Source organism: Hyaena hyaena, unplaced genomic scaffold (assembly GCF_003009895.1).
Source record: "Hyaena hyaena isolate Hyena2069 unplaced genomic scaffold, ASM300989v1 scaffold_72, whole genome shotgun sequence".
NCBI classification, from domain to species: domain Eukaryota; kingdom Metazoa; phylum Chordata; class Mammalia; order Carnivora; family Hyaenidae; genus Hyaena; species Hyaena hyaena.
In genome coordinates this window covers 4170346-4195866 of record NW_024080703.1, presented here as the reverse complement: position 1 = coordinate 4195866, position 25521 = coordinate 4170346, and the positions used below count along the sequence as shown (strand labels likewise).

The window sequence follows — 25521 nt, the reverse complement described above, 5'->3', positions numbered from 1 at the left end:
ATGTTTGCTACTTGTAGAAAAGTGTTAAAGATCAAATGCCATGGTATAAATACAAAATCAGTAACTGGGTCCTTTGTTCTCATATTGACTTTGTACCCTTTAGCTCTCTTTTCTTGTTCTGTTTTTCATAATTGTGCTGCTCACAAATACACATATAATAGACAAAGCCCTGAGAATTTTGCTTAGAACTGCAGAAAGTAGTTCACACTTGGCCCGTATCCAGTTTTCTGCCACCACAAAACTCTTACTCAATCCCCCCTGTGTAGGAGAAACAGATTACATAAAGAAAGGACCAAACTTTCCTTCTCTCTACTTTTTAATTTATTATGTCTGAGTATTTTTGTAAAAAAATTATTTTGGTCACCTTCTCGTGGCCATGTATATCTCAATTACTTATAAAACTGATGTCACAATTGTTAAGTTAATAAAATTATAAGCATGATATATTCTAAATCCAAATTAGTTTAGTTCAGGAAAAAAATCCTGCTAAGTTATTCATTCCTCTGTGGCTTGGGTTATAAGCAGTAAATTGATTATCACGGAGGGGGAGAAAAATCTTAGTAGGGGAGAAAAAGTACATCCTTCAAGTGAATCAATAAATAACCTGTTCTGTAATTTGAAATATCATCAGCATATTGGATGATGAATGTCATACAAATATTCATGTTATACTTTTGGAATATGAAAAACAGAAGAATTCAAGATCCAGAAGACATGTTTATTCTGTGAGCCAGGGTTCTAGATGTGTTATCTGTACTGTTTATCAAATTATAATCTGGAGGGTTTATGCAGTTTACAACTAGGAGGGTTTATGAATGAGGAACTTATACAGAATAATATAGTAAAGCTAAGATTCTAGTCTCAATAGATTCCTAGGAGGGTAAAAACAGGGACTAACTCACTTTTTCCACCTAGGGGAAATTTAGGGGGAAAAAAAGCAATTATGTCCTATGATAAATGAGCCATTCTTAGCTGAAAAATCAGAGCATCTCTCCCTGTTTCATGTACTCGATTTGTGCATTTTCTATTCTTTGCTCCGAGCTGTTCCTTTCATCTTGCTAATGCAAGAAAATTAAAATTCTACTATTGAGAACATATGAGGAATTTAATCTTGAAAGAAGTGAACTACAATGCTGTACTATTATAGTGCTTTGATATAAACTCAGATACTGAGCTTGCAAAAGCATAAGACTGTTATCATTTAAAACTGCGTTATCTGAGGGAGGAAGACACAGTATGAATGGTTGTCTAGTGGCAGCACTCTGAAGTCAGCAGACTCCTGCGATGTGACTGAATGGAAGCTGGTGCGGTGAACTTTGTTCCCCGGGTAGTATCAATGACCCAAGCACCAAGAGACCAAGGTGAGAACCAAGAAAGAGAACCATTTTGTTATATCCTGCATTTATTTCAGCAAACCGAACGTGTAGAGATAGGAAATTAAAGCGTTATAATGTTTTACAAATACAGAAAGAAGACACAGAATAATAATACCCTGAAGAGAGTGCATCCGAACACAGTTGTATCACAGAACACTTGCAGTGACCACATTGAAGCCATGGCCGACACATCCATCTGGCATTCTCGTTCCGACATCGTTCAAGTAGATTTAATAGATAAATCAGCGATTTGCTTTTAAACAATTAAGAATACTAATGATTCTAGTAGCCTTGAAGGGTTTGTGAGTGACTGTACTATACATACATGATGCTAGGATTAATGTGTCATTTCAGTGCCATTGTACATTATGCAGGGGGGAGGTCATGTCTTATTACACGATTACTGTGACATCCACTAAAATGTGAACTAGTTTGCATAGGTTAGTCCTTTGGGCAGCACGATGTTGCTCTAGTCCACCAAGGCTTAAAGATTCACAGTGTAGAGGAAAAAAACATGAATTAAAGCATTTCTACTAAAATATATTTTAATAGCTGGTGTTAATTTGCATAACAAAAGCCAAATTATATTAATGACATTGTATCATTCTATAAGCCCCTTCATTTCAGAAACATTGCTTCCATCAAAACTGTCTGCTGTCAAAGCCAGTACAACCTTGCAAACTAATCATCGACCACAATTCCACATTTTTGAAGCAAACGGAAGCCAAACTGCACATTGGTTTGATTTTATATTCTTACAACAGGTCAAAGGCCAACACGTCCACACCATGCCCGCAACAGGTCTGGCGCTGCTTCTAATCAGCCATTCATTGTACAGACACTGAAGAAATGGGACTGCGATGTGGTTTTCTCTTTACTTTCAAAGCAAATCATTCTTAACAGCGACTGGATTACAAAGAAGGGTGTACTCTGCAAACCGGATACCAGGTAGCGAACACAAAAAGCATATGGAATTCCGTGAGTATACTGAAGTAAGAGGGACAGCTGGGGAGAAACCTGCCCTGGGGACTCCCTCCAGGCTTATGGGCTCCAGGAGCCCAAGCATCATGAAACGATGGCCACATGCGCATCATACGATGTGCTGATTTTTTTGTTTTTATTAACAAAATTAACAAAACTGTCAATTAACAGTTGACAGTCAGTTGCCTGGAAAGGATCCTAAGGGGCGTAGACTACTTCAGAAAGAGACTTTCATTTTAGCATTCTTAACTGAGTTTACATCGCTTCTCATTTAACTGAAGCTTTCTCGCCTCCGAGTCACGTTAACCAGAACACGCACGCTCTTGCCACTTTTAGATGATCAGAAGCAAATAGCTAAGGTATAATGACATTTATGAAGTGAATCTCATCATGTGCAATGAATTCAGCCTCATAACATAATTCTTCTATCTTGCAATAGGTATTTTAAGTCTCAGGCCTGAAGTTAATGTTTATGCATCCTGACTATGTCTATAAATCCACAAAGAACTTTTCAGAAATAGATGGGAAAAGTCAGTATTTTCTAAAGTTCTAAACCTTTAAAGGTAAAATACAATTGGCTATCACCTTCCATATCTGTCACGAGCATCTCGCTTCCCCACCACAAAAATACCAGTCGTGTATAATAAAATATTACTATAGAATAGACAGAAGTTTGTTTGCTTGCTTGGTTTTCTTCCCAAGCCCATACTGGATAAACAAGGGTAATCAAAAAGGCACCTTTTTAAAATACATCTATATTATAATTTTGGTATAAACTACATCCACTTTATACAGGGGATGTGTTACTAAAGGATCACACACATTTTCTTTATCTTTTCATTAAAAACATTTCACTGGACATGGACACACCTGAAAAAGAGATGCATGCACCTCTTGAACTTCACTGTTTGAGAAAAGTCTATTTCTCACCCTTCCAGAGCATCATCAAGCCGGATGGGGAGAGGAGAAGGTAAGAAAGACTGCGGTAAGCCTCCTAACACCGCATCTCCATCATCTTCAAGCAAGGAACCAAATGGCCAGAGAGGGGCCGATCCAACCCCGTCCACATTCACAGAAGGTGCCCGGAGAAATTGTGCTTGCAAATTGCTGTGCGGTCTCTGGAGGTGGGGGACGCCCAAGGACAGGCAGGGACTGGGCGGGGATCTGACAACCAGATACATGCTTCAAACTGGGCTACGCTGCCGATGTGTAAACAAGGACAAGAAGGCGTGAAGCATTCGTTTTGCCACAGGTGAGAAAGAGAAAGCCTCCCCAGAGAACGAGAATTAGTAAAAACGCTTGCTACAAAAACTTACAACCGAGGTCCTCTATCCCACTGGCTCTGCTTTACTCAAGGGAGATACAATTCGGAGAGTTGTGTTTGGGGAACCTTATACACGCGTATCAAACTGCTCCTTTGTGCTTTTATCAGGCTTGAGAACGCATCAGATTCAGAAAATCAAGTGCGTGCTCCCTGTGCTTGGGCATTTCACAGTCTCCTGTAACTTGATTTTTAAAAGACGGATTTTTTTTTTTAAGCCCTTCTCTCGCCGCCAGCCAAACTGGAGGGGGGAGGAGCGTGCAAAGTGGAAGCCTTGTCCGAAAATGCAGTTTTGAAAAATGATCCTGTGAAAGTAGCACTTTGGTTTTATACATATATGTTCCCTATATTTCTGCTGAGATGCTCAATATCCTGACAAGCGTTAGCAACAGTGACAACATCAAGTTACAGTGTCGAGAGCACGTGAGGTCTCATTCTCCCTCAGTCTTTATTGTAGAGCAACTGGTCTCTAGTTAAATTCTGAGAAGCCCTTGACTCCCAGAGGCTGGAAACAAATATCCCACTATGCAAATGTTACGGGAAGCTTCTGAGTTTAGGAGAATTATTCCCCTGATAATTATTAACTTCCACATTCTGTGAATCTGATTTTGAAATTAGTGGATGAGAAAGACAGCGGAACATCAGAGCTGCTGCTTTTCAGTACTTTCCCCAATTATAAGCATCACTTCAAGCCCGCTGCCATTGAGCTCGCGTGTAAATGTGCTATTTCTCAAAATTTGTACCCGTCCCACATTTAGTCGGCAGGCCTAATCAACAACTACTCTTTCTCACAATCACAAAAGTGGTCTGTCTGGGTGAAACATCAGGAAATCGAGCAGGTTTCTTGCCCTCCTCGGTTTTGATGCACAGAAATGTTTGCAAGAATGTTGCAGTTTCAGCTTGGCTATGGGTTTGTGTACAAACAACAAAACAGGAATGGGGTCCATTTAATCATGACTGGCCACTTCAATGATACAAAAATCAGTCCAGTTGGATCTATAGGAATCTGTAAAATCCCCTCAAGAAGACTCTCTAGGTTTTTACCCACAATTTCTCTTTTCTTTTACTGTGAATGTCTTCCAGACGCAGCTTGAGCGTAACAAAGCTTTAGTTGCCCTTTTAGCTGGATCGAATGGAACTATAGATGTTCAAAAGTATGCATTAACCTTTCAAAAGTATAAATGAATTAGCATTTGTTTTTGGACTCCTAAACACTTCAAAAAAAAAAGGTATTTCACAGGATGTTTCGTTAATTTCTTTGCCTATATTATAGAAGGGAGATCTTCCCAAGACCCATACATTTTGTCACATTTTTTAAACTTGGCTTTTTCAGCTACATCACAACTACAGAGACAGGCCCTCCAAAAACGCTACCCTGCTGCACGTCTGAACCCATCAGAAAAACACAGAGTCGCTGATGGGCGTTCATGTCTCCAGTGATCTCGACTGGACCGACCACAGGCGAACCTTCGTGAGCCACCAGCAAGGGCCGTGACATGGCTGTGAATTCAGGTAGAGACTGCAGGGTCTCTCATTTGAAACTCAAGACAGGACAACAGTTACTTTTTTTTAGTGAATAACCTTGTTGGGTCTATACCTAAAATCTCTGCTGGCATTTTCAGCTCCCCCTCTTCGGAAAGAAAAACCAGAAGAAAGTAGAAAGGAAGTCTTTTCATTAAGCACTTTCGATGGTTAGATTTCCATTCCCAGGTCGGAATACCAGTTTCCAAAATAGGAGACCAGATGGTATCTGTGTGGAGGGGGGGACTTTTTGCTCACTCGTCGTCTCTAGTGACTTTGCTGTCACCTGCTCCTATTCCGTTTTCTTTACTTTTCAATCAACAGTGGCATTAAGTTAATGAAAGTTGCTCAGTAAACACCTAAATCACTTATTTGCTAGAGTAGACATCTATTTCCTAAGGGTGTGAATCCTTCGAAACTAGAGTGCGGGGCAGTAGGAGGATCTCAAGCAACTTTTCAAAAGATGTTTTTCCGATGAGCTGGCGGCTAGAGGGAGGGGCCGTTAGGTTATCAGCCACAGGTTTTGCTTTCATAACAGCGCTGGGCAGTGCAGCTGCCTATGTTACAGAAGCCTGAACCTACGTGACATGCAACAGGGTAGAAGCTACTAGGGGAAATAACAGAGATGAACTTACACTTTGTCCTTTGCAGACAGAGTAGCTGTGACATCATTTGGTCCTGACATTCTGTGGAGTCAAGCGTAGACTTGGGCCCACAGAATGCAAATGGAGAGAAGGATATCCCTTGGTACACATGAGAAATAACCAGACCCCAGTCAGCCTAGGGAACAAGGAAATGTCTTTGTTCGGTAGAAGTTTCTAGGTCCCTGAGGCCACCAGTCGGTATAATTTCCACCAAACTGTCATTCTGCCACTGCTTACGTCTATTACATTAGGCAATTTTCACTTCAATTGGAAATTCCCTAATGGGTCAAAAGTGAACTGGTTTTTAAATTATTGGCTGTGTTACGGAATTAAGAGAATTGGCTTCTGGTAAACTCCAAAGTGACAGCTAGGAAGTTTCAGAGACTCGTTACATTTAAGGGACACTCAACATCTCTATTAAAGTCTACAAAAATACATTTCCCAGAAGTGTTTGAAAGCCAATCAAAGGAAACCATTAACACAATTAGCAGCACCAGGGTCTCCAGACCTACAGACTCTGTTTACAGGAATTCCTGAAAATGCTGCTGTTTTCAGCCCAGAAGTCATTCCCTCCTCCTGGCACCTGCGTGTCTAATTGTCAAAGTAGAGAGAGATTATCATAAAATAACTGCCACGGTGTCTTAAAAGTATCTTCTATCCTTTAAAAAGATTAGATCTAGTATACATTAGAGTAAAGCTCAAAGACAATGGGAGATAATTAATTAACAAACTCGATGTAATTCGCTGGGAGCATCCCCGTTTTCCCAGTTCTCTGCACCGTGCCGTACATCCAGCCGTCATCGATGGGCTGCACGTTGACGATGTAGTCGCCATCCCTGAAGGAGACTTCATCTTCATCCTGGGCACTGTAATCGTACATGGCTCGGTAGGTCCTCTGAGAAAAGAAAGACCAGGTCACACGACAGCTACGAAAGTTACGGCCACAAATGCCAATCACAGCACGCCAGCCCAAACGTGGTAAAGAAACTATTAGGAATGTTCCCAAGTGGATTTATTTCTGGAGATCTGCAAACCCGAAAGCCTAACGTCTGTCCCAGCTGTGTCCACGTCTAGCAGTTTACCAGTCTAGCAAAAGGGGTAAAGTTTGGGGACCCAGAATGGGGATAGAGAAAGCCACTAGCGAAAATAACCAGCCCATCAAAAAGGTAAGCTTTGAAGCAGTAAAACCAACTTCCCCCCAGCTTCAGATAACCCTGGAGACCTCAAGTCATGGAGAGTCTCCCCTATTCTACATTCTTCAGAGAAGAGCAGTGCTAGGGGCAGACAGAGTCACATCAGAGCCACGTCACTGCCACTGCTTCCCGCCCCCCCCCCCAACACCAGGGAGAGGAGATGAATTCTTGCTAAACAGATACAAAGAATTTTCATTTCCTCTTAAAAATGTATAAAACGAATCAAAGAAAAACACAAAATATACTTACTTTGTAGGTTTTTGAATCACAGTGATAGAAACTTAGTATGCAAATGTTCTGAATACTGAGGTGCGCATAACACAATGAGGACATTTTCCACTTCCTAACTTCAAACTATATTACAAAGCTATAGTAATCAAAACACTGGTATTGACATAAACACATAGATCGATGGAACAGAACAGGGACCCCAGCAATAAACCCATGCATATATGGTCCATTAATTTATGATGAAGGGGCCAAGAATACACAATGAGAAAGGACAGCCTCTTCAGTAAATGGTGCTGGGGAAAGTGGACGCCAACATGTGAAAGAGCAAAACTGGACCACTTTCTTACAGCATACACAAAACTTAACCCAAAACACGTTAAAGACTTGAATTTAGACCTAAAAGGATAAAACTCTTAGGAAAAAAAAAAAAAACATAGGCAGTAAGCTTCTTGACATTGGTCTTGGAACTGTTTATTTGGATTTGATACCAAAAGCAAAAATAACCATGTGGGACCACATCAAACTAAAAAGCTCCTGCACAGCAAAGGAAACCATCGATGAAACAGAAAGAACCTACCAAACGGGAGAAGGTCTTCGCACATCACATGTCTGACAAGTGGTTTGCATCCAGAATATAAATTGTTTTCATTAAAGACCAAGAATTTAGTTAATATGAACATGGGAAAAATCTCAAAATGCAGTGAATTCATGGACTGAGGAAACTGGCTGAGGCACAAAGAACGTCAGAGCTGTTAAAGCTAACATCCAACTACTTCGAAGGATCACCTGTTTCTGAACACTAAGGCTAAACTACTGTGTCCGAAGCTTGGAGAAACATTTTCAGCACAAGACGCCCATCCAACTAGCTGACCTTGAGCACTGCTTCCAACCTTCACATTTAATGAAGGAATCAGGAACTGAATGAAGATCTCCAATAGGAGGTTTGGAAGACATATGTTGGCCATGTCATTTGGGTTTTAGTGTCCATGGGGATTATTGTCAAAACTGACTGGTTAATATGACCCAATATTTGTGCCTTCTAGACCTGAATGAAGAACACAGTTGGCTAATGCCAATCATGAGGTCACATTCAGGATATCATTCGGATAGAGTCTATGTTTTACTGGTTACATGTTTTTTCCACATCATGCCTTCCTTTCTCAGTGGTTTACCTCTGTCTCTCGCTTTCTTCAAAAAGGTACAAACAGCAAGGTCAGCATTTACCCTTTGCGTGAAAATGGGCAATATTCAATGCAACTCTATTCCATATGTATTTGTATTCTGGAGACAAAACGGGAAGAGCAGGGAAGAACAAACACATCAAACTGATACTTACTAGATTTGGTGAGTGCTGCATTGACCTCATGGATGACAGGCTGGTCTGGTGCATGTACCCATAGCCTTGAGAATGGCTTTGCTGATAGGCTCCAGGAAGAACAGGAGCTGCACATTAAACACACACACAGATGCCTCAAAGCGAGTCTCAAAATATCCCTCCCAACCCCTCAAGTGACTTCATGCTCTGACCGGAAACTTCTGAAATAAAATGCCACGTCCAATGTCGTGTGAAATCTGGGTAGTGATGTTACAAGTGATCTCAAGCTTAGTATACATTTCAGCAATTAAGAACATACAGAGGGAATCAGTGTAACACACAGTGAAAAATGTTAGAAATAGTTGTATTGCTCGACTGCAGATGCTCTGTTCAAACAACACGAATACAAAACAAAAATTTCCCATAACCTTTTAACAAAATCTCATTTTTACTGAGGTATGTAATCCAGTTAGGCATTTTCCAAAATAAAACATAAGAAATGTTGGAGGCGCCTGGGTGGCTCAGTCAGTTGAGCGTTCAACTTCAGCTCAGGTCATGGTCTCGCGGTTTGTGAGTTCGAGTCCCACATCAGGCTCACCACTGTCAGCACAGAGCCAATCTTGGATCTTCTGTCCCCTTCTCTCTGTGCCCCTCTTTCACTCTCTCTGTCTCAAAACAACTATATAAACTTAGAAAAAAATTTTAAATAAGAAATCTTTTAAAATTTAATCTGATTGGCCAGCCAATGACAGAGTATAAATGTTTTCACAGAATATTTCTATAGTGGATCCTCTCAATATTTCAAGACATACAGCTGAGTATAACTTTACAAAGACGGTAAATATAGCGTATGGTTAGCAACGTAGGTTTATTTAGCAGTTAATAATGAGCCTATACCCCTAAAAGAAAACTTTCTTTAGATATATATAAATTCTCAATTTTATGTTGCCTGTAAGTCAAGACTAAATAAGTCAATGAATATGTTATAAAAGCCTAACAATCCAAACCATGTAAAGAACTTCATAGACATCCTTCTACATAAAAAAAAAAAAAAGCAAAAGTCAAGAAAATAGTAACATTCACTCAACTGTGTGTTGTTCTCACCATTAGGAGAGACACTCAATAATAATTAGGACATTCAAAAGACATTGTTCCTGTTTTGAAGAATATTGACTTCTAGAGAAACTAGGAAAAAGCCCCACAAGCTCAGTAGGTGTATGCTTGAGTGTGGGTTTTGAAGCATATCTAATACTTAGAGGCACAGGGCTGGCTATACGTAAGAGTATTTCTGTAGCACATACTTCATTGTATCTTGAGTAATCATACGATACATTAGTAAGACATATATGTGCTACAAAAATCCATAATAGGCTGCCATTTTTGTTCAGTCGGGTTGAGTATGTAAAGTAATTATCCTAGGTTGATTGATTTAGGACAGTTTTTATAATAAAAGAATAAAGGAGATATAATTCTTGGGTACTATGAATAATTAATATTTTATAAGTGGCATGTTCAATCTAATGATTTATGAGAACATCAAACTTTAAAGAAGTTTAATCATCAGAAAATTACAAGTCATTAATGTGTTCTCCAGATAATAATGACATTAGGTTGAATGGGAATTTTTTTAAAAGTTCTTGAATTAATTCATATTACAATGCTGCTAACAGATCGTGTTTATTTACTGTCTAAATGTGGCATCAAAGAGACACTGCCAAGACCTTTACTTGGATTGTAGTACACCCTAAAGTTAGTAAAGCATTAAATATCAAATACTTGAGAACACAGCACTTTTTAACATTATCAGCTCAGTTTAAATATTTAATGTCAAGAGGAAGTCAGGAATATTGTCAAAATTCACTCATGAAGAAAAAAATAATGAAATCCCTAAAAATATCTAAGTCCACTTAATTAGCTGAGGAGCAGAGCCTTTTCTGTGTGTTGGAGGCATTGACCGTTCATTTCTGCACTCCCTCAATACTCAGCAAATATTGACTGAGTGAGTTAATGTGTGCACGGGGCTTACTTACATGGCTTGTCACTTAGCAAGCCTCCATAAATTTTAACAACTATCACTGTCTACTATGTTCAAGGCATGCCAAGCATAAAAGGAGAGGAGTGACAAAAACAATTGCTCTCCTCAAGCAATAGTGACCCTGGACATCGGCCCTTTGCCCAGCTGAAGACATGGAATACTTAGGGCATTTCTCATTAAATATGTAAGTCAAAGACACCAACTGCACCCCCAGACTGGCAGCCTGAACTGGTTTTAGCCATTTAAGTAAGTCAGTAATTATAAATGATTATTTTCATCAACTGGTAAATTCTAAAGGCTAAGTTAAAAAAAATCCTCTAAACTTGCTTAAAATGGATTAATAAACTTTTAATCCTTTGTTACAATATCAAATTGACCTTCACCTTCTGATGTACAGAGTTAAGCAAAACCATTTTAACATATTTGGGGGAAAAGCCATTAGGAAAAGACAATGATGGAAAATATTTTTAAACATGCTATCTCATATGCTGTAATGTGTTTATGTTTATATAATTTGTGCATCAGAATCCCAAGACTGACAATTCAGGAATGTCGCTGAACAGCGTTCTCTAATTTTGGCTTTTATTTTTTTTTAATGTTTTTTATTTATTTCTAGGAGAGAGAGAGAGAGAGAGACAGCATGAGCAGGGGAAGGTCAGAGAGAGAGGGAGTCATAGACTGAAACAGGCTCCAGGCTCTGAGCTGGCAGTCAGCACAGAGCCCGACGCGGGGCTCGAACCCACGAACCGCGAGATCATGACCTAAGTGAAAGTCGGACGCTTAACCGACTAAGCCACCCAGGCGCCCCTAATTTTGGCTTTTAAAAACCAGGTATATTCATGCCTATTCAACTGCTCAAATCTGACCTTCAAAGAGAACCTATAGCTACTGTCAAATACAGCAAGAGAAAAAAGTGATGTATTTGCCCTAAATCTGTGTGGGTTTGGAGAGAACAAGGGAGAGTTTAGAAGGAGGAACCTTGGGGTACATATAATCTATCTTGTTCTTACGCTTTCTTCTCATGCCTTTATCGATTATTTCCATTTCCCTCTCTGGCTGCATTACTTAATGCAAGTTCCTTCAGGGCTATCCAACCTTGTTATCTATCTTATACCTGATACAACAAAAGAGTTTTTAGGAAGCTCCTATTAGAGCTATGAAAAACATAACTGAGAGCCCAGAGGAATCAACTTACTAAAAGTAAATGCCAATTTAAAAAAGAAGCACAGACATTGCTTTTTTTTATTATTGTTTTGCTACGTGATTTCTTTTTTATGTAGTGTAGGCAAAATAAGCAATAGGAAATTGAAAACAATGGCTTTGGAAATTGGGTTTATTAAGAATTTGGGTGAAAGACAGCTAGTCTGCGTGTGTATAACATTTCTTCCGTGAAAATATGGAACTCGAAAGGTTTTGCAAAAGCAAGATATTAGGCTAATTTTGCAACAAACGTGGACTTCTTATCAGAGAAAAACATACAGTGCCCTCTTCCTGCAACCAGTGGTCAGATTCCACCAGCACTGATATAGATGGATAATCGCCAAGGTACCATGACAGTCTTCCCACACAAGAGTCTTGAAATTGAAGAGTGTTTTATGACAATGGCATGAAAGTCACAAAACAATAGTTTCATTATCCTAAGGCAACAACAAACCACATGAGTGCGACTCAATTTTCATTTCACACTGGTAAGACTTAGTGACCAGGGGTCTGGAAGCTGGCTCAAGCTCTAAGGATTTCAGGCTCTATTTGCAAGGTATCATCGTATTTATAAAACCAAAATCTCGGGGCGCCTGGGTGGCTCAGTCGGTTATGCATCTGACTTCAGCTCAGGTCATGATCTCACAGTTCATGGGTTTGAGCCCCGCGTCGGGCTCTGTGCTGCCGGCTAGCTCACCTGTCTTCATATTCTGTGTCTCCTTCTCTCTCTGACCCTTCCCTACTCATGCGTCTCTCTCTCTCTCTCTCTCTCAAAAATAAATAAAACATTAAAAATTAAAAAAAAAAAACAAAATCTCTCCTCTCGTGCAAAATAAAGTGTTCCCACGAACAGCCAATACTAATATTTTCTATTTAATGTTTCTCCTTACAATGGAGGGAGATAAAACCAAGATAAGAATCGAGTAGGCATGAAGATCATCAAACAAAAGTGGAAATGGAAGAGGAAACATTTTTTGGAAGCTTTGCAAATCCGAAGCTGGAAAAATAAGGAAATATGTGTAAACATGCACAGTAGAGTAAATAACCCAAAGATATGCACCCATAATAAGGAGAGAAATACTCAAAAAGAGGTCAGCCCACTGTGGAGGAGGTCCATGGAGTAAGTAAAAGAAGAGGAGTATGGAAGTGCCATTGGCGTGCATGGTGCCATGACGTTGTCAGAAAAACTCTGAAACACAGATATCATTCCCACTTACAGAATAAAATACAGAGGCTGGGAGATTAAGCAGGAAGGCAGAAGAACAATGGTTTCTGCATAGTAACACCACAACCAAGCTCTGATGCCGTTAAAGATGAGGTAGAGATTTAGAAAGCCTCACAATGACAAAAGCGTAAGAGTAGATGGCCAAACTCCACGTGCAAAAATAAGAACAGTCCCTTATTGATGTCTTAGCCCACTGGGGTTGGTATAAAAAATAAAAATACCAGAGACTGGATGGCTTAAACAATACATGTTACTTCTCACTGTCCTGGAGATTAGGAAGTCCAAGATCAAGATGCTGGCAGATTCAGCATCTGATGAGGACCTATTTCCTCCTGGTGCGTAGAGAGACCGCTTCCTTTGGTGGAGTTCCCAAGTGGCAGAGAGGCAGAGGGAGCTTTCTGGGGCCCTAAGTCCACCCTCATGACCTAGTCACCTCCCAAAGGCCATCCCTCCTACCACCATCATATCGAGGGTTAGGATTTTGACATGTGACTTTGGGAGGACACAAGCATTCGGTCTTTAACAACCGGCTAATTGTAGACATAACACAAACAAAAAAATAATTTCTCATAGGCTTACATTTTTATTTGTTTATTAATTAATTAATTAATTCATTTATTTATTTTTGAGACAAAGAGACAGAGCACGAGTGGGGGAGGAGCAGAGAGAGAGGGAGACACAGAATCTGAAACAGGCTGAGCTGTCAGCACAGAGCCCGATGCAGGGCTGGAACCCACGAACCGTGAGATCATGACCTGAGCCGAAGTCAGACACTTAATCAACTGAGCCACCCAGGCGCCCCATCACAGGCTCACTTTTTTAAAAAAATTCATAATAAGGAGAAAATCACCCTTCAAAAGTTTTGCAATAAAGAGTACAGGATACAATGACATTACTGTCATATTTTCCTAACGGTTGATGACAGTTTTATCACTTACTGTGTGTCAAAGAACTTAATGAATTGTGAGGTGTTTTTGTTTTTAACAAAGAATCTCAATTTGGACAATTACAGGGGGTTGCTAAAATGAATGATGACTGTAAATGAGAAAGTATGAAGATACTGCTGGTTTTGAAGTAAATATTAAATAATGAGCCAGAGCCTCATTAGATCTCACCTAGGCCATGAGCAAGGGGGTTGAGCTAATCGGTGATAAAATAGACCCATAATGTGGACCTTTTTGCTTAAGTAGCTTTTATAGGTGCCATCGAGGGTGCCCATTCAGAGCCTCAATTCTTCCTGGCACCTGATTCTCTCCACCAGCCCCAAGTGAGTGAGTGCTAAACCCACAACATTTATGCAGAATCCAGCACAAGATGCTTTTTTTTTAATCTGATAGAATTCTGAGCACTATAGAAACTTCTTTTCCTTCCCTGCAGAAGACAGAAACAAGCCAGATTGCCTCCAGGTTTTAGTTTGTTGGTTTTTAATTATAAGCTGCGAATAGATAAGTACCTAAGAAACCGGCTTGCTGCATGATAAACTATGAATCAACAGACTTTAGCATAAAAATGAGATAATCTACAATTGAGTTAAAATCACCAAGTTTTAAAGGCATGCATAATCATCACTGGGATACAAAACAAGTGCTCAAACTTTGGAGATCGTATGTAGCAATTAAACCAATCATTACTGGGGCTCCTGGGTGGCTCAGTCGGATAAGCGTCTGACTTTGGCTCAGGTCATGATCTCGTGGTTCGTGGGTTCGAGCCTTGCATCAGGTTCTGTGCTGACAGCCAGCTCAGAGCCTGGAGCTTGTTTCAGATTCTGTGTCTCCCTCTCTCTCTGACCCTCCCCTGCTCACACTGTCTCTCTCAGAAATAAATAAAACATTAAAAAAATTTTTTTTAAAAAGCAATCATTACTATTTCACATGTTAAATTTCCAGCTTTCACCAGGCCAGAACCTTGTGGGAAGGAAAACAGGGAACCGAGATAGAGGGGGAATCAGCTACTTGGTGGGTTTCCACTCTGACTGCATACTGAATTCACCTGGGATCTTTGAAAACCACGTTATGTCCAGGCCTCCAGACCAATTAAATCAGAATCTGGGGTGGGAGTGAAGGGACTAAATGTTGGTGTCTTATTTTTTTAAGGATTCCAAGTGATTTAAATGGGCAGCCACTATCAGCTTTCTCCCCAGCCTGACACAAATTTAGAGGCTCAAGTGACCCTATTTATGCTATTCCTAAACACCCCATCTCCCCCTGAAACGGACTGAATATTTGTGTCACCTGCTTCCAAAATTCACATGCCGAAATCCAAACCCCCAAGGTGATGGTCTTGGGAAGCAGGGACTTTGGGAGGTGATCTAGGACGTGGGAGTAGAGCCTCGTGAATGGGATTTGTGCCCTCAAGAGAGGCCAGAGAGCTAGCTAGCTCCCTTCCCATCAGGTAAGGGTACAAGAAGACGCAGGCCTGCAACCTGGGAAAGGGCCCTCCCCAGACTCAACCGCGCTGGCTCCCTGATCTCAGAGGCCCGCCTCCAGATTTCTGTTGTTTGCAAGGTCTCTGGTCTTCGGTGTTTTGTGACAACAGCAGAAACAGGCTAAAACACACATCTCCCCCTCCGTGACTTGTTCGTATTTGTGGAGGCAAATGTTTAGCCCCAGACTCAAGAAGCCACCAGAGACGGTCAGAAGAAATTATTAGTAAGAGGAAGCTCCCTGTAGAAGAATCCAACCACCCCGGTAAGGCCAGCACCAGGAAGCACCACCTGGGACAAACCAATGGGAGTCGAGCCCACTTCCGCGAGGTTGACCAGAACAGCACCTGCTACCGCCTCAGGGAGAAAGGGGGCCGTGCAGCCAAAAAATGCCTTTACAGGTTCAAAAATTATCCCTCTAGCCAGTGCTAGGTTCCTAACAATTTTCTCCTTCTAGACTCCGATATCATCTTTGTTTTCATTTTCTCTTCTCAGATAAATGTTATTACTATAAGGTATTGCAAACCCCCTTTAAGACAATTCAATACATGTGAACATATTTAATCACTTAGGTCTGGGTCCCTGTGACACTTCACGGAGGAGAGTTGTAATATAGGACTTTGCTTTCCAAAGAACATACAATATGAATACAATAAAATCTGAGCAAATGAAATGCTTGTAAGTTAGAGGATGAATTTGGTTTGCTCAGGACTCTCAGTTGTAGTAGAGGAAGTGCTGCTCCCCAGGGAACCCCTCTCAGCCCAGCTGGGGTCCCCCTACTTACAACATGCTGAGCCCTGTGCTTAGCGTGTCACACACCTCAGCTGGTAAAATCGTCACCCCCTTACAGATGGCAAAATGCCCATTTTCCAGATAAAGAATCTGAAGGTTAGAGGGGTTCAGTAGCTTGGTAAAAAAAAAATATCAGGGCCACATGGAGCTGGTATTCAAATGCCAACAGTCTGACCCAAGAACCCTACAGTCTATACTCTGTAGTCTGACTGTACCACACCAAAATGGTACGGATGAAATGACAAGATGGTATAAGGTCAATGTGCAAATGAGCACTGTGAATCAAAAATGTGAAAGAGGGCGCTGTGGTCTGAAGAGCTCAGGACCTTCCAGCACCAGGGGCTTGGTGTGAAGTGGGAAAAGTTCGCAGTAGACCACTCACTCCTGCGGTGGGGCAGACTGCAGGGAGAGAGAGGGAAAGGCGAACGAAGAGGAGGTTTTGTGCGTGGGGAGATGTGCAAGTAGCTTTGTTGGGCTCACAAAGGTGTCTGTCGCTAGCACTGACTTTTCTTGGGTAAATTCAGGGGTACAAACTCTATAGGCAGTTTAGGTGAATGTGGTTGATGAGGGGTTGTTAAACATCTCTGGAAGAATTTATAGTGAGAATAATTCATTCCCTTTTGGAAAAGCCAGCTCAAATCACAGAGAATAGCATCACTTCTGAAGCAATGGCTTTCAGAATTCTTTTAAGGGTCATTTTGGCATTTGATAAGTCTCTGCAGTGTGTGTGTGTGTGTGTGTGTGAGAGAGAGAGACAGAGAGAGACAGAGAGACAGAGAGAGACAGAGAGAGACAGAGACAGAGAGAGAGAGAGACAGAGAGAGGGAGAAGGAGAGGGTCTGGGTTTAAGCCTAATAGGACCTCAGCCACTCTCCCACTGAGCAAGGAAGATCCCCATCATGATGCCACCTGACAATTTTCAAAATCCTTCTGGCGGACACTGCCTGCAAAATATTACTTCCTCAAGTCAGCATCAGAATGGCAACATGCCCTACAGTTATGCTAAGAATTTAGTTGCAAATATAATTAAGTCCATAACACTGCTTAACCATTTCTTCTCTAAATTTAAATAATAGATTTATAACGTTGCTCTAGTCAAATATAAGTTGGATATTTAAAGATTCCTAATTACCTATTAAACGAAAAGGAAACATCTAGGTTATATACTTTTTATTTTTTTAATGTTTATTTATTTCTGGGAGAGAGAGAGCGTGAGCTGTGGGAGGGGGAGGGTGTCAGAGAGAGAGGGAGACACAGAATCAGAAGCAGTCTCCAGGCTCTGAGCTATCAGCACAGAGCCTGATGCTGGGCTCGAACTCACAAACTGTGAGATCATGACCTGAGCCAAAGTCGGACGCTTTACCGACTGAGCCATCCAGGTGCCCCAGTTATGTACTTTTTAGCACTATGCATACATGCATTACATCTGACCATTTCATTTCTATATTTGGCTTAGTTGCCCAAATAAGAATTTCTAATATGTTGTCTTGAGGCTCTGCAGTTCTTAAATATTGAAAAAAGGGGCCCTTGGGTGGCTCAGTTGGTTAAGCGTTCAACTCTGGGTCAGGTCATGATCTCATGGCTCCTGAGTTTGAGCCCTGCATTGGGCTCTGTGCTGATGGCTCAGAGCCTGGAGCCTGCTTTGGATTCTAGGTCTCCCTCTCTTTCTGCTCCTCCCCGCCTCATGCTCTCCCTCTCTCTCTCTCAAAATAAATAAACATTAAAAAAAATTACTAAATATTGAAAAAAGAAACACAAAATAAGTTATTGTTTAAATTATCAGCCAGGTAAATTTAGTCTCACAAGCCAGGAAAAGCAGTACATTTGATTTCAAAGCTAACTGGTTTTTCTCTTGAAAAAATAAGTCTGTGAATCTTCTCTGACAGGACAGAACCAAGACATAATGTGCTTTGAACAGAACTAGAGAGATTCAGAGTTAAGAGTATCTGCGATTTTGCTTCAGAATAATCTAACCAGTTTACTCTTATATTCAGATTTGAATATCAACTTGTGTGTTTTTTCTCAGATTTGTTTCTCATTTTTAGTCGTCTAATCCAGGATTAACTCCCCAACTTGTAACGGTAACACAAACCACACACAGAAGCAGGATTGCCACTGAGAGAAAAGGAAATCATTTCTGCCCCAAATTACAAAGTCTTTAAAAATGTTCTCATGGCACAGGATCAGTAAGGTATATATCTGTGTCTATGCACACACACAAAACAAAAAAAGAAAGGAATTCAAAGTATGGATATAGATCTCTAGGTATAATTTTCTGACAAAAAATACTTAATTTGGGGCAGTTCTTGGATAAGATGAAATCAATGAAGAAGACTTTAAGGACAGCAGGGACATGGGGCTGCTATTTCTATTTAGGTAACCTATAGCACTGAATCTAGCTTTCGACCCCAGTTTATGCCATGACTGAAAAGTCAGTTCACAACAAATCCCAATTTTTCTCAATGAATACTGCCATCAATATTGTGTAAGTCAAGGGGCGCCTGGGTGGCTTAGTTGGTTAAGCGTCCGACTTTCGCTTAGGTCATGATCTCACGGTTCGTGGGTTCGAGCCCCGCGTTGGGCTCTGTGCTGACTGCCAGCTCAGAGCCTGGAGCCTGTTTCAGAGTCTGTGACTCCCTCTCTCTCTGACCCTCCCCTGCTCACGCTGTCTCTCTCTCTCCTAGAAATAAATAAAACATTTAAAAAAAATATTGTGTAAGTCAATCTCGTCTAGAAAGATTCATTGATCAATTACAATGAAAGAAAATCTCATTGTGCTACTATAGAGGATATTCTATAAATACTTATTGGATAAGTATACATAACATATTTTTAAAGACTTAAAAACAGACCATGCCTTTGGTTTATTCTTGCACTAATCAATTCAAATACTGACCCTTAGGAAATATCATCCATCCACAAGTAGTTCCCAAATCCAGTTTTATATTAGATACCCTTAGTGACAAGCCACACTAAATATCATATAAAGACACATCTCAGGATTGGTAACACTTCTGAATGAGCAAGTATATTTTTTTCAACCGATAGGCATATATGACACTGAATCAATGTGTCCCTGACATGATTTGAAGATAAGGGAATGTGGGAAAATGGACATAATGGATTGTCTGGGCCTTCCGGAGCCCGAGTTTCAGTTTAAGGTAAGTGGCTGGAGCTGAAGAAAGACGCAGGTACAAGAGTCACCGCCAAGTAGGGAGATGAGGAACAGGCCACTAGAGTCAAAGGCATGCAATTTTAAAGATATTTAGACAGGATCTAAGTAAGAGTCTGACAGACTAGTAAACAAGTTCAGTATACAAAGGTCAGGTATACGGTGTACAATAAAGATCCAAGACCAGAATGCCTGAAGAAATGTGGCATGGGCAGATCAGGAACATTCCAGAGTAGGGAATCTGGCCACAAGAGAGGAAGTGTGCACAACAGTGAGCTTGGGTAACAGGAGATAATGACCAAGCAAAAGGCAGAGACTCGATACAATATCACCCAACTGTATCAGCCCGTGGAAATTTTAAGTAGTTCCTGTAAAAAGTCAGGATCCAATCCCCGTGACCTACTAGCCTGGGCGGGAGGATGGGGGGCACCTGGATGAAATAGGAAGTTGGGGCAGGAAAGGAAATGCATTACTACAAAGGTGACATTGTGACTGTTTTGTCTCTAAGACAGATATGTAAACACGTATATGTACTCAATCTGTCATCCAACTTGGATGTCAGATTTGATCCATAAAAACCGAAAACTACTATTTCCATTTTCATTGCCAACGTTCTACAACATGAAAAACCCATTCTGCCCTTTCCACGTACGTCACTTCACAATTTGCAAAGCTCTTCCAAAGTTTTCTCATTTGACGCATGTGCTGTGGCCACATTTATCTCCTTCCCGATGATCAAACCTTCTCTTTTCCCCCCAGTCGACTCAGCTTCGCAGGAAATATCTTTCTAATGTTTTATTGTTTGCTACTTTCAGCGTCAGATGTTTCTCCTTCATACACATATGGAACCCTTTGATTTAATTTTGGCAAATCAATGAAAGACACATGTGCATCTTGGAACAAGTGCTATTCATTAGTATTTGATCCTTTTCCTAACTTCACACTCAGAAAACTTATGATGCTGCTTTCATTCCAAGTCTACTGATATCAGGAATAGGAGTTTCTCTAAGGACTTCAAATTCAATCAGAATCCTGAACCTTTTTCTTGGGGGTGCAACCAAACAAACTAAAAGTTTCTAAGAGTTCATAATGTGTGCGTTTTTGTAAGCCAGAGGCACCAGCTAGACGGCTACATACAGTCATGTAAGAGCCGACAGGAGGATTTTACATTATAAAGGACTCGTTTATTTTCCTATAGATTAGTTTCATGACAGAAATTTATCTCAGAAATTGACCATAGAAGTATCTCAGCCATCAACTCTTTAAATCTACCTGCACTTAAATGAAGACACGAAAACATCATTGTTTGACAGATACTGCACACTTCTCAAATTCAGATTGGAAACAGCTCTCAAATAAAGTCGGGATATAATATAACTGAACTTTTCTCGGTGAAGGTATTTTCTTTACAGAAGTCAGGCTAAGAGGGAGTTGGATTTTTTCAGGTGGTCAGAGTTGCCCGTCAGTAATCAGAAGCCAGAAGTAATGGCTTCACTAGAAATCCTGGCACACTTATTTTAAACCAAGACAAAGAGTTCAAAATCAAGAGTGTACTTCCTAGTAAGTTGTTCTGGTTTCCTAATTTTAAGACTACGCTCACCATTAAACATCAGTAGTGCTGCATTTGGGGCAGAATGCCACCCATAAATCATAAAACGTAAATCCTCAATGGACAAAGAGAATCAACAGAAAAATTAACGCAGAGACTGAGCAAAGGAGTGTGATGTTATGGATACTGCTCCTATTAAAGGAGATTTGGAAACACTACTGGTTGGGTGCATATCCATCGCTTTCAAAACATACTAATAGTTTAGAATTGTGCCCACATTTACTATTTCTGTCCTCTATTTAATGGTAAATTTAACTTTTAGTGATGGCTATTGTCCTTCGGAACTAAGGGTCTCTGCTCTGTGTACTTTGTCTCCTTCCGTTCACCATTTATTCATCGAGCATTTGCAGTCCTGCACTATGTGCAGGAAGCAAAGCATCATGGCATCTTCATTCTCTGCCACCTGGAATTCATGATCAAACAATACACTGGAATACACTGAGACAGAAGCGATACAAGTATGATTTTCAGAATTCCACTTCAGTAAGTCTGCTGGAGGCCCGTTCCAGCCTGTCTAGGGGGTCCCTGAAGGATGGACGGTGTTGGCGAGAGAGAGAGAGAGAGAGAGCCCCGAGATTCTTTCTGATCACCCGGCAGGCATCTCTGCACTGTCGGTTTTGGTGTCTTTATTTATAGGTCAAACGATAACATGAGATCTGAGAAAGGAATTTTTACAATGGGAAACTCTTTGTGATAAGATGCTTCAAAAAGTGTACAAAAACAGGTTTTTCAGAAGTATTCTTGCAGAATCACCCCCATCATGGTGAGATTGAGTAAATCTTACAACTACGGAAATAACAGGACGTTCTTAGTGAGAAACAGGATGACATACATATTTGTTCTAAGTTCATAATGCTAGGATTAGGACATAGGTTAAGTTGTATATCGATAGGCTAGGAGTCATTCAGTCTGGCTCACAAGAGGATGACTGTTTTTGAGCTGGTCAGTAAGTTGTTTGTGGAAACTTTTTGACTTGATGCTGAATGTGTAAACACCGTGGAGGCCCTAAATGTGTTAGTCCTTGTTTTTGGGTTATGTTTTAGCTACTCTTACCAATCCTCCTCCCAGCGGCCAGTGTAAGGGAGGGTGTTTGTGGAAAGTAGGCCTTAGAGAAGGGACTGCCATACATCATCAGTTAGGAAAGGTATTAGTATTAACTTAAGTTCTGCCTTTATCTGTTCCTTAACTCTAAATTAGGCTCTTTGTCTCGGGGCCAGGCTCAGTTGTAACTCTTGTGTTCCTAACCCCCTTTATTATCTAAGTCTTGGATCTGCAAGGCCCACAGGAAGAGCCTTTTGACAATCATCCAGTGCTTTCATCTAAAATCTCATCTGAAGAGGCAGGAATATGCTTCCTTATGAGGTATCTGTATGGGGAATATCGGTCTGATCTGGAATATTGTGAGGCCCGGTCAATACCAGCAGGCTCATTTCCAACATGAGCCAGTAGTAGCAGAAAGAGATACCAGTTTTTTGTTTCTCATGGCAGGAGCTGTGCAAACACTGCCATTTCCTCGCTGCGACTGTCATCCAGCGAGGCCGGTGTGGCTCCCAGCATATAAGTCCTTACTAAGGACAACTGTCACAAGAGAAATAAAACATTGAAATGAGAAGTCTTTATATGAGAACAGAAGTGTTAATGTAGGAATAATTTACTGATTTCTTGGTAATGAAAGGTCACTAACTGACTCAGGCTTTGTAATAAACATAGGTTACATTGGTATGGTCCAGTGATACATTTTACATTACTGCTTTAAAAAAAAAAAACATAACAAGGGTTATTATTGCACCTTTACCCTCAGCCAAATCAGCTCTCATTAGATTCAGTAAATTAAAGACTAATACCAAGTTTTAGTGATTTAGCACATGTAACAAAGCTGTTTCTTTGCATTTCAGATCAAACTTTAATTTGAATGTATTTATGTATCAACAATATTAAGTGTGTGTTTTGTTGGTACTTTTCTAGATGCTAGTTATAAAATAGAGAACAAAGGGGCAGAATGATTCTGTTCTAACAGAGTTTATATTCTGGGGGAGACATAATTAGTTAATACATAATTAAATACAGTATCAGATAGTAAAAAGAGTGATAGATGTATACTCAGAAATGGAATTGTTGGATCATATAATAATTCTATTTTTAATTTTTTGAGGAATCTCCATACTGTTTTCCACGGTGGCTGTATCATTCTACATTCCCACCAATAAAGTACAAGGTTCCAATTTCTCCACATCCTCACCAACATTTATCTTCTTTTTTTTTGTTTGTTTGAGTTTGGGTTTTGGTGGTTTTTTTCCCTTTTTTGGACAATAACCATCCTAACAGATATGACATCATATCTCATTATGATTCTGATCTGCATTTCCCTGATCTGGAAGAGATATCTGTGGCTTCCAGCTCACTCAGCACTATTCACAAGAGCCAAGAAATGAATATAGCCTAAATGACCATTGATGAATGGATAAAGAAAATGATATATACATACAATGGAATATTATTCAGTCTTAAAGTAAGAAATCCTACCATTTGTGACAACATGGGTGAACATAGAGAACATTATACTAAGTGAAATAAGCCAGTGATAGGACAAATACTGCAGAATTCTACTCATATGAGGTGTCTATAATAGCCAAATTCATAAAGCAGAGAAGAGAACAGCAGTTGCCAAGGGCAGAAGGAGGGGAAAATGGGAAATTGCTGCTCAAGGAGAATAAAGCTTCTGAGATCCGCTGTACAACATAGTACCTCTAGATAACAATATTGTATTGTGTGCTGGAAAAGATGTTAAAAGGATAGTTCTCATGTTAAGTGTTCTTATCACTAACACACACACACACACACACACACACACAAGAAACCAAACATACACACACCCACAAGAACACAAAGAAATCTTTAGAGATGAATATGTTCAGTATCTTGATTGTGGTGATGGTATCATGGGTATATGCATGAGTCCAAACTCATCAAAACTTCGATATTAAATATGTGCAAATTTTATCAATAAAGCATAAAAAAAGAGTTACAGAGAAAAACAAAGCAAGGTAAAGGGATGAAGAGTTATGGGTGTACATGGATTGAGAGCTTCCAGGTAGAGTGGTCAAGGAAAGCATTTCTGATGAGTTGACATTTAATCAGAGACCTGAACCATGGGAGGCAAGCCTACAAAGCACCTGGGAGTGTTCCAGGCAAAGGGACAAGTGACTGCAAAGAGCCCACAGGAGAGGACACCTAATGCCAGGAGGTCTGTGTGACCGGGGCAGACAGTCTGGTAGAAAAGGGAAGTGGAGACATGACCAAGTACCAGACTGTGCAGCCCCCTGTAGTCTATGGATCTGGGGTTTTCATTGAAGTGTGACTGGAGATATTGAAGAATTCTGAGCAAGCACGTAAGCCATCTGATGCCGGTTTTTACAGGATCACTGGCCCCTGGGCAGAGGTCAGCTCAAAGGGAGGCAAAAGTGGCATTACAAAGACCAGGAGCTTATGCCAGAGATCTCGAGGAGCCTGGATGGGATTTGCTCAGGGAATACTGGAAATGGCAAGGAGGGGATAGATGTGGGACAGATCTGTAGTGAACAGAGCCAAGAGGTTTACAGATGGATTGAATGTGAAGCGTGAGAGGAAGAAAGGTAATAAAGATGTCACAGGTTCTGTTGCTGTTGGGCATGACTGTGTCATCAGCTGAGATGGCGAACAAAGACAAGACCAGATGTTTGCTCTTTTGGGAAGATACTAAATAAGACACTGGTTCCACACATAAGATTTGAAATGCCTATTAAGCATCCAGCAGTGGGTTATTTTGTCTGGAGTCTGGAAGTCATGAGAGTAGGAAGATGCTATGATTTTGGAGTTTCTACTCTTCTACATCAATGATGAACATCAACAATAAGAGACATGGTGACGTCTGAAATAAAAATCCACCATGACATTTGGGGCGCCTGGGTGGATCAGTCGGTGAAGCGTCCAACTTCGGCTCGGGTCATGATCTCACAGCTCGTGGGCTCAAGCCCCGTGTTGGGCTCTGTGCTGACAGCTCAGAGCCTGGAGCCTGTTTCAGATTCTGTGTCTCCCTCTCTCTCTGCCCCTCCCCTGCTAACGTTCACTCTCTCTCTTTCTCTCTCTCCCTCTCTGTCTCAGAAATAAATAAAACATTAAAAAAAAAATCCACCATAAGCCCCTCTATGAGACTGCAAAGAAGGCCTTCTGGTCACGGGATGCCCGAGAAGTCAGCTCTCTTGGTAGGATCTAAATCATCCAATGCAGATTAGATCCTCAGACAAGCTCCTAGAGTGGATTAACCTCAAAGCCAGAGACTCAACTGCCTACCAGTCTAGGGAACTGGTCTTCCACATAGCCTCCAAATCTCCTGCTGGACGGAGTCCAAGGAGAGTGCCCACAAATGATACTCAGTTGCCACCCTGTCTCTGAAGAGGCTGTGACTAGCACTCCCCACACTCTGCTCTTTTCTTCAACCTATTTCC

The 25521-nt window shown here is 40.7% G+C and overlaps 1 protein-coding gene across 2 annotated transcripts in view; it reads right to left on the bottom strand.

Annotated features, from left to right (window-relative positions):
- Positions 1-2520: 2520 nt before the first annotated feature.
- Positions 2521-25521, bottom strand: part of NEBL (nebulette) — a 370210-nt gene continuing 347209 nt past the window's right edge. For both annotated transcript variants that reach the window (XM_039233071.1, XM_039233070.1), the window contains 2 exons: positions 8604-8710; positions 2521-6738 (listed from right to left, as the gene is read on the bottom strand). In XM_039233071.1, the coding sequence (XP_039089002.1) occupies positions 6562-6738; positions 8604-8710 (284 nt within the window). In that variant the 3' untranslated portion in view covers positions 2521-6561. The remainder of the gene's footprint in view (positions 6739-8603; positions 8711-25521) is intronic.